At 42.7% G+C, this 12,233-nt stretch overlaps 1 protein-coding gene across 1 annotated transcript in view; it reads right to left on the bottom strand.

The window, feature by feature from the left end:
• The window catches only part of LOC138644541 (sodium channel protein type 2 subunit alpha-like), a 187,359-nt gene that overhangs the window by 27,760 nt on the left and 147,366 nt on the right, over positions 1–12,233 (bottom strand). Inside the window, exons 18-19 of the mRNA XM_069733065.1 lie at positions 9,468–9,603; positions 4,931–5,085 (exon numbers count right to left, since the gene is read on the bottom strand). Coding sequence (XP_069589166.1) covers positions 4,931–5,085; positions 9,468–9,603 — 291 coding nt within the window. The remainder of the gene's footprint in view (positions 1–4,930; positions 5,086–9,467; positions 9,604–12,233) is intronic.

Below are 12,233 nucleotides of genomic sequence, written 5' to 3'. Positions count from 1 at the left end.
CTCCGCTGGGCAACGGTCAGGTCTATTAGCCTGAAATTTTTGCAGCACCCGCCGCAAATCAGGGGAGATGGCAGACAAAATTACCCCCTCCTTGAGAATACCCGCCGGCTCAGACAAACCCGGAGAGTCGGGCACAAAACTCCTAGACAGGGCATCCACCTTCACATTTTTAGAGCCCGGAAGGTACGAAACCACAAAGTCAAAACGGGAGAAAAACAGCGACCAACGAGCCTGTCTAGGATTCAACCGTTTGGCAGACTCGAGATAAGTCAAGTTCTTGTGATCAGTCAAGACCACCACGCGATGCTTAGCTCCTTCAAGCCAATGACGTCACTCCTCGAATGCCTACTTCATGGCCAGCAACTCACGATTGCCAACATCATAATTACGCTCAGCAGGCGAAAACTTCCTGGAAAAGAAGGCGCATGGTTTCATCACCGAGCCATCAGAACTTCTCTGCGACAAAACAGCCCCTGCTCCAATCTCAGAAACATCAACCTCGACCTGGAACGGGAGCAAAACATCTGGTTGGCACAACACAGGGGCAGAGGAAAAACGACGCTTCAACTCTTGAAAAGCTTCCACAGCAGCAGAAGACCAATTGACCACATCAGCACCCTTCTTGGTTAAATCAGTCAACGGTTTAGCAATACTAGAAAAATTATTGATGAAGCGACGATAAAAATTAGCAAAGCCCAGGAACTTTTGCAGACTCTTCAGAGATGTCGGCTGAGTCCAATCATAAATGGCTCGAACTTTAACAGGGTCCATCTTGATAGTAGAAGGGGAAAAAATGAAACCCAAAAATGAAACCTTCTGAACACCAAAGAGGCACTTAGACCCCTTCACAAACAAAGAATTCGCACGCAGGACCTGGAACACCATTCTGACCTGCTTCACGTGAGACTCCCAATCATCCGAGAAGACCAAAATATCATCCAAGTATACAATCAGGAATTTATCCAGGTACTCTCGGAAGATGTCATGCATAAAGGACTGAAACACTGATGGAGCATTAGAAAGCCCGAATGGCATAACCAGGTACTCAAAATGGCCCTCGGGCGTATTAAATGCTGTTTTCCATTCATCGCCCTTTTTAATACGCACAAGATTATACGCACCACGAAGATCTATCTTGGTGAACCAACTAGCCCCCTTAATCCGAGCAAACAAATCAGACAGCAGCGGCAAGGGGTACTGAAATTTGACCGTGATTTTATTTAGAAGGCGGTAATCAATACAAGGTCTCAGCGAACCATCCTTCTTGGCCACAAAAAAGAACCCTGCTCCCAATGGCGATGACGACGGGCGAATATGACCCTTCTCCAAGGATTCCTTTACGTAACTCCGCATAGCGGCATGCTCAGGCACAGACAAATTAAACAGTCGACTTTTAGGAAACTTACTACCAGGAATCAAATCGATAGCACAATCACAATCTCTATGCGGAGGTAGGGCACTGGACTTGGGCTCATCAAATACATCCCGGTAATCCGACAAGAACTCTGGGACCTCAGAAGGGGTGGATGATGAAATAGACAGAAATGGAACATCACCATGTACCCCCTGACAACCCCAGCTGGACACAGACATTGATTTCCAATCCAATACTGGGTTATGGACTTGTAGCCATGGCAACCCCAACACGACCACATCATGCAGATTATGCAACACCAAAAAGCGAATATCCTCCTGATGCGCAGGAGCCATACACATGGTCAGCTGGGTCCAGTACTGAGGCTTATTCTTGGCCAAAGGCGTAGCATCAATTCCTCTCAATGGAATAGGATACTGCAAAGGCTCCAAGAAAAACCCACAGCGCCTAGCATACTCCAAGTCCATCAAATTCAGGGCAGCGCCTGAATCCACAAATGCCATAACAGAATAGGATGACAAAGAGCAGATCAAAGTAATGGACAAAAGAAATTTCGACTGTACCGTACCAATGGTGGCAGACCTAGCGAACCGCTTAGTGCGCTTAGGACAATCGGAGATAGCATGAGTGGAATCACCACAGTAAAAACACAGCCCATTCTGACGTCTGTGCTCTTGCCGTTCAGCTCTGGTCAAAGTCCTATCGCACTGCATAGGCTCAGGTCCATGCTCAGATAATACCGCCAAATGGTGCACAGTTTTACGCTCACGCAAGCGTCGACCGATCTGAATGGCCAAAGACATAGACTCATTCAGACCAGCAGGCATAGGAAATCCCACCATGACATCCTTAAGGGCTTCAGAGAGACCTTTTCTGAAAATTGCTGCCAGCGCACATTCATTCCATTGAGTGAGCACAGACCACTTCCTAAACATCTGACAATATATCTCTACCTCATCCTGACCCTGACACAGAGCCAGCAAATTTTTCTCTGCCTGATCCACTGAATTAGGTTCATCATACAGCAATCCGAGCGCCAGGAAAAATGCATCAATATTACATAAGGGAAAATGCCCAGTCTTGAGGGTCGCCACGTAATAAAGAAATAATGATCTTAACTTGTTGAACTGGATCACCAGAGGAGCGGGGTTTCAAAGCCAGAAATAGTTTACAATTATTCTTAAAACTCAGAAACTTAGCTCTATCTCCAGAAAACAAATCAGGAATAGGAATTCTTGGTTCTAACATAGAATTCTGAACCACAAAGTCTTGAATATTTTGTACTCTTGCAGTGAGATGATCCATACAAGAAGACAGACCTTTAATGTTCATCACTACACCTGTGTTCAGAACCACCCAAATGTCTAGGGGAAAAGAGAGACAAAACACAGTGCAAAGAAAAAAAAATGGTCTCAGAACTTCTCTTTTCCCTCTATTGAGAAGCATTAGTACTTTGGGCCTCCAGTACTGTTATGAACAGGTGATTCAGAACCACAATGGACCTAGTGGTTAAGAGCACACAAGTAACCTGTTAGTTACTAACATAGGACGAGCTCTGAGACGTGGGAACTCTGCTGACCGCAATCCCTAAACCTATCATACCACACTAAAGGTAGCCGTGGAGCGCTCCTGACCCAAACCTAGGCGCCTCGGCACAGCCTGAGAAACTAGCTAGCCCTGAAGATAGAAAAATAAGCCTACCTTGCCTCAGAGAAATTCCCCAAAGGAAAAGGCAGCCCCCCACATATAATGACTGTGAGTAAGATGAAAATACAAACACAGAGATGAAATAGATTTTAGCAAAGTGAGGCCCGACTTACTGAATAGACCGAGGATAGGAAAGATAGCTTTGCGGTCAGCACAAAAACCTACAAACAACCACGCAGAGGGGGCAAAAAGACCCTCCGCACCGACTAACGGTACGGAGGTGCTCCCTCTGCGTCTCAGAGCTTCCAGCAAGCAAGAAAAACCAATATAGCAAGCTGGACAGAAAATATAGCAAACAAAAGTAACATAAGCAAAACTTAGCTTATGCAGGGCAGACAGGCCACAAGAACGATCCAGGAGATAGCAAGACCAATACTGGAACATTGACTGGAGGCCAGGAACAAAGAACTAGGTGGAGTTAAATAGAGCAGCACCTAACGACTTAACCTCGTCACCTGAGGAAGGAAACTCAGAAGCCGCAGCCCCACTCACATCCACCAGAGGAAGCTCATAGACAGAACCAGCCGAAGTACCACTCATGACCACAGGAGGGAGCTTGACCACAGAATTCACAACAGGAGACCCAGGAAGACCCCACTTCTTACCCCGAGATGTAAAAAAGCCAGGCTGGAGTTTGCCAAAACTTACCTGAAAAAGCCTAAAACGTTTTGGAAGAATGTTCTCTGGTCAGATGAGACAAAAGTAGAGCTTTTTGGGCAAAGGCATCAACATAGAGTTTACAGGAGAAAAAAAGAGGCATTCAAAGAAAAGAACACGGTCCCTACAGTCAAACATGGCGGAGGTTCCCTGATGTTTTGGGGTTGCTTTGCTGCCTCTGGCACTGGACTGCTTGACCGTGTGCATGGCATTATGAAGTCTGAAGACTACCAACAAATTTTGCAGCATAATGTAGGGCCCAGTGTGAGAAAGCTAGGTCTCCCTCAGAGGTCATGGGTCTTCCAGCAGGACAATGACCCAAAACATACTTCAAAAAGCACTAGAAAATGGTTTGAGAGAAAGCACTGGAGATTTCTAAGGTGGCCAGCAATGAGTCCAGACCTGAATCCCATAGAACACCTGTGGAAAGATCTAAAAATGGCAGTTTGGAGAAGGCACCCTTCAAATATCAGGGACCTGGAGCAGTTTGCCAAAGAAGAATGGTCTAAAATTCCAGCAGAGCATTGTAAGAAACTCATTGATGGTTACCGGAAGCAGTTGGTCACAGTTATTTTGGCTAAAGGTTGTGCAACCAAGTATTAGGCTGAGGGTGCCAATACTTTTGTCTGGCCCATTTTTGGAGTTTTGTGTGAAATGATCAATGTTTTGCTTTTTCCTTCATTCTCTTTTGTGTTTTTTTTCATTTAAGACAAATTAAATGAAGATAATAATACCAAAGAATTTGTGATGGCAATCATTTTCAGGAAGAAACTGAGTATTATCTGACAGAATTGCAGGGGTGTCAATACTTTTGGCCATGACTGTATGTCTATAATATGGTCAAATTTGAGTAGGTGCTATTCAAAGAAAACTTTGAGAATCATACAGTTCTAAGCCGAGCTTAGTTTTCTATATGGAAAATACAGAAAATGCTGACCTCGTCTGCTTTATTTTTGTATTTATTATACATATTATATTATTATTGTAACATTATTGCAAAAAAAAAAAGAATCATTTCAAAATAAATTATAAAAATCATTTGCAAAAACAAGGTCACGCAGAAAAAAAACCAAAACAACAAATCGCTGGCCTTAAACTTTTCATTCTAGAATTTAAGAAACCATGCTATGGAAAAATAATGAAATAAGCATGATTACTCTTTCTGTCTGAAATGAGAACTGTTGGGCTCACCAGGGCACCGCTGCTAAGTAGGATCATGAGGATTATAAATGATTCAAACCAGCTGTGTTCAACAATAAGGTAGCAGGTTTTTCTGAGATTCCACCACATTTTTCCTCTTCCCTCCTCAATGTTTATTTTGCAGCATGGAAATGTTCTCACACAGCCTTAAAAGAAATAATTAGAAGAAAGCAATGGGCAAACAATACCAAAACGGTCTCTGTCATTTCCACAGTTTTATATAAACTAATAATACAAACAGATATATAAACCTTTGTAACATATCTAGTCGTAGACAAAAAGTATGCATCTTTCTCCGCTTATGAGCCTCTTTAATTCATCAATCATTCAAAAATACAGCGAAAATCTTTCTTACTCAATAACAGATGGATTACCAGCTCACAACTGCCTATTAAAGTTTATGAAGAGGGGAGAAGGAAGGATGAGCAGAAAGAGGGAGGAAGAGATTTGATGCTGTTGATTTCTAGTAAGTGTTTTATCTCACTCCAGTGCTGGATTCACAACTACACTGCTCAGTACTGCTGCCGTTTCTGGAGGTGTGCTAAAGAAAGGAAAGCTGGTATCTCTGATGTCTCCTTACATTGTGTATGGGGAGATTTTATAGAAGCTAGTCTCTACCCACTAGCTCAGAGACAACTGATACTTAAAACCAGCCTGCACCGGCAAAACTGCTAAATGATGCAGAATACATGTCTTTAAAAAGACAGCAATAGTGTTCATTTTCTTATACTTATTTTGAAAAATCAATTTAGGCTACACATATACTTTAAATGGGATTTATGCCCTACTTATTGCCAGCTTTGTGCAAGGACACACGGAGTGGCCACCGATCAGTTGAAAGGAACGATCCTTTGTATTGCTGTAGGTTTACTTTAATATACAGCAATGAATAGTAACATTATACCAGGTTTTAACCCTATAAACAATTTTTACCATGCTATATCTAAATACAGTACCTTATGTCTATCGGCGACCAAAGCACTGCATACTTGCAAAAAAAGACTTATAAGAGCTTCTGTGCTGTATGCTAAATAACCCAGAAGTATCTACTGGACATATCCAGGATTACAAGGTAGCCAGCCCATTGATATATCATTGATTGACATGAATGATGCTCCTGTCTAATCCTCAGGCTGCTTTAAATCTAGTCCAAATGAAAATTCATCTTGTGGGCACAGCAGTGAAATAACAAGGTGCATGCATGAGCTCCCTGCTGCAGAGTGGCCTGTGGGTGATATGGGAGATGTCACCTACATTGAGCAATGATACATGAGATGGCTTAATGGGACACATGGTAAAACTGCATACACCCAGCAGACACTTCAGGAACAATTAGGACATGATGCAGGAGTTTTTACAACTTTCTTTACTGCAGCAAGTGGTGCCATAAGTTTATAAGGGTACTAGATGGTGGCCCGATTCTAACGCATCGGGAATTCTAGAATATGTATGTAGTTTATTTATGAAGGTTTAAGAATAATGCAATGAATACACAGGATTTTCCGGGTAAAATATATACATTATCAGTGAAGCGGTGTTTAAATCCGGCGCTAATATCACTTATTAATCATGGCCGGCTGCGACCAATCAGCGAAGCGTGGTTCAAATCCCGTGCCAATTCGAGACCAATCAGCGATGTGGGATTTCCGTTACAGACAAACAGACAGAATTAGACGATTATATAGTAGATACCCGATGCGTTAGAATCGGGCCACCATCTAGTATTCATATAAACATTGGTGCTTACATTTATGTTTTAGCCAATTGGACACACTGTAATTGTTTTTCTCCTGTTTTTATTTTAAGAGTCAAAACTTTATTAGTCATCTATCTCTGTATGACAGCTTGTTTTCTACAGGATGACTTATAGTTTTCAGAGACACTATTTATTTTACCATATGATAATCTTAAAAATGGGGAAAATTGTTATTCTCTCCCTTACACACTGTCCTCCATGTTGTTCTCTCCCTCACAGACTGTCCTCCATGTTATTCTTTCCCTCACAGACTGTCCTCCATGTTATTCTCTCCCTCACAGACTGTCCTCCATGTTATTCTCTCCCTCATACACTGTTCTCCATGTTTTTCTCTCCCAAACACACTGTCCTCTATGTTATTCTCTCCCTCACAGACTGTCCTCCATGTTATTCTCTCCCTTACAGACTGTCCTCCATGTTATTCTCTCCCTCAAAGACTGTCCTCCATGTTATTCTCTCCCTCACAGACTGTCCTCCGTGTTATTCTCTCCCTCACAGACTGTCCTCCGTGTTATTCTCTCCCTCACAGACTGTCCTCCATGTTATTCTCTCCCTCAAAGACTGTCCTCCATGTTATTCTCTCCCTCACAGACTGTCCTCCGTGTTATTCTCTCCCTCACAGACTGTCCTCCGTGTTATTCTCTCCCTCACAGACTGTCCTCCATGTTATTCTCTCCCTCACAGACTGTCCTCCGTGTTATTCTCTCCCTCACAGACTGTCCTCCGTGTTATTCTCTCCCTCACAGACTGTCCTCTATGTTATTCTCTCCCTCACAGACTGTCCTCCATGTTATTCTCTCCCTCACAGACTGTCCTCCATGTTATTCTCTCCCTCACAGACTGTCCTCCATGTTATTCTCTCCCTCACAGACTGTCCATCATGTTATTCTCTCCCTCACAGGCTGTCCTCCATGTTATTCTCTCCCTCACAGAGTGTTCTTCGTGTTATTCTCATTCTACTATATGTATGTAGTTTATTTATGAACCCTGATTGGTCGAGGTCGGCCGGGCGCGACCAATCAGCGACGCGGGATTTCAGATACAGACAAACAGACCCTTAGACAATTATATATATAGATGTGCACATGCTGTGGTTTTGTCGCATTTTTTCCTGAGCTGATTTGTCAGAAAACCTGAAGGATTTCCTAGTACCAGAAAAGTAAATGAGATTCCTGAAGTCTCATGCACACATTGTTTATTTTTTCCTTGCATATTTGCAGAAGATTTAAACCTGCATATATGTGAATTCTTTCAGCGTTTTTTCTGCAGATTCCACCCATGCTAATGAGTGGGAAAATCGCATAAAAAAACACGTACAACAATGCACCAAAAGCAAATAAAAAATGCATGTCTTTTATGCTACTTTTTTCCTGTTAACACATTAGTATTTGATGCACGTTTTTCTGCTGCAAATAGTGAACCTGTGAACATACACTAAAGGTATTTCAATGTAGCACAGCAGAGGACATGATTTATAGGGGTAAAATCTTATGATAGATTCTGTTTAAAGTCGTTTTCCAGGATTTAGATATTGATGACCTATTTTTGTGAGATCTCAACCATATCAGATGATTAGTAGCCAGACAACTGGCAACTCCTCCGATCAGCTTTTTATGGCACTGTACAGAGCCCCAACAGCATAGCTTTGTACACTGTGTACTGGATGTTCTTGGGTATTGCATTTCACCTCCCACTCACTTCAATAGGAGCTGAGATGTAACACCCATGAATAGCCACAATACAGTTTTCAGAGCCATGCCGTTGGAGCTTAATACAGAGTGTACATCTGGCTACTAAGGAAGCTGCAAAATTTATCACAGAATTGTAGAATGCAGAGTTGGAAGGGACCTCAAGGATCATCGTGTCCAACCCCACTAGATCATCTCAAACAGATGTCTGTCCAGCCTCGGATTGAAGACTTCTATTGAAGGAGAACTCACCACCTCTCGTGGCAGCTTGTTCCACTCATTGATCACCCTCACTGTCAAAAAGTTGTTTCTCATATCTAATCTGTAAGTTTTCCCTTCAGTTTCATCTCATTGCTTCTTTTGTTTCCTTGTTCAAATGAGAATAATGATGATCCTGCATACATTGGGTATGCAGGCCGTGCAGATGTATGTGGATGCCTCTGCATGCGTCGTTTTCACACTGTGCTTACAGCAACACATTGCAACATGTTGCGTTTGGCGCAGGTCGGCGCAGTGTGAAAATGACGCATGCGGAGGCATCGCATACATCCGCACGGCCTGCGTACCCAATGTTAAATATGGGGTACGCAGGACACATGCAGACATAGGCAGAGCTTAATGAAGAGACACGGCATTGGGCGGGGCTTCAAGGAGGAAGTCCGCAGCCCTCCGCAGCCATGCCAAGCGCTATTGTGAAACTAGCCTTAGGCTTCTTTTTTGCAAGCTAAATATTCCCAGATCCTTTAACTGTTTCTCATAGGACATATTTCGCAGTCCGCTCACCATCCTGGTAGCTCTTCTCTGAACTTGCTCCAGTTTTTCAAAGTCTTCTTTAAAATATGGTGCTCAGGTCTGGACACAGTATTCCAGATGCGACCTGACCAAGGAAAAGTACACAGGGATAATTGCTTACCATTATCTAGACTCTGTGCTTCCCTTAATACAGTTTGCCTTCAGTTCCTTTATTTAGATCAATTATAAAAATGTTGAGAGGAGGTGCTGGGTGTCAGACTAAGGTCATCAATTTCTATGTCTTGGAAAACCCTTATACCAACAATTGATAGCAAATAAAATGTGAGTATACCATCTGTAAAGCATGGCTCTGGATCCAAAGCCTCTTCATAGTCAAAGCCAAAGACTTCATCATCTCTCTCCATTCCTGGTACTCGTACCTCTACTGTGCTGCCCTCAGAGGAACTGGAGATAGAAGCTTTGTCCTTCTGCAATAAAACCCATCAATTAAATTTTAAGCACCAATACAAACAGTAAGTAATCAGACTTCTATTTTTTTTTTCTTATAGAACATCTTACGTAGATGAACCATTCTGTGCTACTTTATGGATCTTCTGTTTTGGTAGGGTAATTATAAAATTGTACAAACATGAAGTATGTTTAGATTAAAAAAGCTATACAGAGTATACAATTAATGAAGCAGAAGGTTATACTCCTGTTTCAGGCCCCACAAAATATGGCATTTAAGAAAAATTTCAGACCACATTTTTAGGAATAGGGTGATAGAAGGATCCCTCTCTATAATATTGATATAGTCTAACATGTGGAACTCTTTAACATATTTAGGTGCTTGGCCCAATAAATGCTTTTGCTTGCCCCTACCTAACTTGGCACAGTCATTTTGCATCCCTTCAGCAGTTGCGCCATGTTGCTATCCTAGAATGTATTGTGCCTTGCCCATTGCACATTTCCACTTTTTTACTGTTCCACCAAAGTTATGGTTAGTTTGTAAGGTTTGGAGAATAGTTGTTACAACCAGTGCTAATGCGTCAATAATGGTCCGCCATTTAACCGCACAGAGTGTCAAGTGCGTTCAGTTTCATGTCTGCCTCCAGCTATATTCCTGTTTGCTAGCCTATACATGTCCTAGCTCTGTTCCGGGATTCTACTTATTGCCTTGTCAATTACATTTGTTGCCTGTTATATGCAGTTTTACATTAGACACCAGACCTCGCTCTACTTCAAGCTTTGCTCTTGTCTTATCTTTCAGACACTACAACTAAAACTTCTAGTTATTCGTGCCCAGTCAGGTTTCCTATCATTGCAGTAGCATCTGGCTGCTTGCCTCCAACTGGCTGGAGACACAAGTGTCCGCATTTCAAGCTACATGCCATATGCACCCCTGGTGCCCCCACTAATCATTAGAACAAAGTTGCCTCGCTGCTAGTAGAGTACACCAGTGCAATTCAACTATATTTACTTACAAGCAATTGTGTTGTAGTTGTCTGGTTCGGAGTGAGCTGCTAAAAGAACCATTGGTGCCTCAGATCATTCTTTCTCGGATTTAATCTCGCAGCAATATGCCTTGATACCCAATGGGAAAAAATGAAGTATATACTAAAACACCTTCGGGTAGCAGCAACCATGTGCAGACAATAATGACTAAAGGTTCCTCTTGAATAAGCTACAGTGGAAATCAGCTTACTAAGATAGCGGTCTACCACCCTACATCTGCTCTATGTTTTGCCAACAATCCATAACTAGCTTCTACCATGATCTAAACTGCGCTAATTCTCTGAAATGTGATACTCCACAGTGTTAAGAATGTCCTTAATACACTTAATTTTACACACATCTATCTCATTCTGCCATCCTTTCCTTTTACCCCATCACTCTTCTTCATTAGTCCTCAGAATATGATCCCATCATTCCCATAATAAATCCCCTATATTTTTTGCATCCTTTACTATTTTTATAAAAGTTGGCTTGTACAAATAAAGCACTTTTACCTCTCGTGTCACCCATATATACACTGCTCAAAAAAAATAAATAAAGGAAACGCTTAAACAACACAATGTAACTCCAAGTCAATCACACTTCTGAGAAGTCAACCAGTCAAGTTATGATGCAAAAACGATTGTGAATCAATTTCTCCTGATGTTGTACAAATGAAACGGACAATTGGTAGAAATGCTAGGCAATTAGCGAGACAACCCCTATAAAGGAGTATTTCTGCAGGTGGTGACCACAGACCATTTCTTTGTTCTCATCCTTTTTGGCTGTTTTGGTCACTTTTGCATTTGCTCTCACCCCTAGAAGTAGAGTATCATGAGGCGGTGTCTACAACCCACAGAAGTTGCTCATGTAGTGCAGCTCATCCAGAATGGCATAACAATGAAGGGTAGCTGTGTCTGTCAGTACAGTACAGTGTCCAGAGCATGGTGCAGATACCAGCAGACATGCCAGTACACCAGTAGATGTGGAGGGCGCTGTAGGAGGGCAACAATCCAGCAGCAGGACCGCTACTTCCTTCTTTGTGCAAGGAGAAAAAGGAGGAGCAGTGTCAGAGTCATGCAAAACGACCTCCAGCAGGCCACTAGCATCCATGTGTCTGCTTAAACTGTCAAAAACAGACTCCATGAGGGTGGTATGAGGGCCTGACATCCACAGGTGGGTATTTTGCTTACAGCCCAACACCATGCAGTGCGATTGGCATTTGTCAAGATTGGTGCCCTATGCTCTTCACGCATGAGAGTAGATTCACACTGGGCATATGTGACAGACATGGCAGTGTCTGGAGATGTCATGACGAACATTCTGCTGCAACATCCTCCAGCATGGCTGGTTAGGCAGTGGGTCAGTAATAATGTGGGGAGGCATTTCTTTGGAGGGCCACACAGCCCTCCATGTGTTGGCCAGATGTACCATGACTGCCATTAGGTACTGGGATGAGATCTTCAGACCCATTGAGAGACCATATGCAGATGCACTGGATCCTGTTTTTTTTTCTGATGCATGACAATGCTAGACCTGATGTGACTAAAGTGTGTCAGCAGTTCCTGCATGATGAAGGCATTGATGCTATGGACTGGCCTGCCCGTTCCCCAGGCCTGAATCC

Source organism: Ranitomeya imitator, chromosome 7 (genome assembly GCF_032444005.1).
Source record: "Ranitomeya imitator isolate aRanImi1 chromosome 7, aRanImi1.pri, whole genome shotgun sequence".
Classification (NCBI taxonomy): Eukaryota; Metazoa; Chordata; class Amphibia; order Anura; family Dendrobatidae; genus Ranitomeya; species Ranitomeya imitator.
This window is presented reverse-complemented; position numbering and strand designations above follow the sequence as displayed.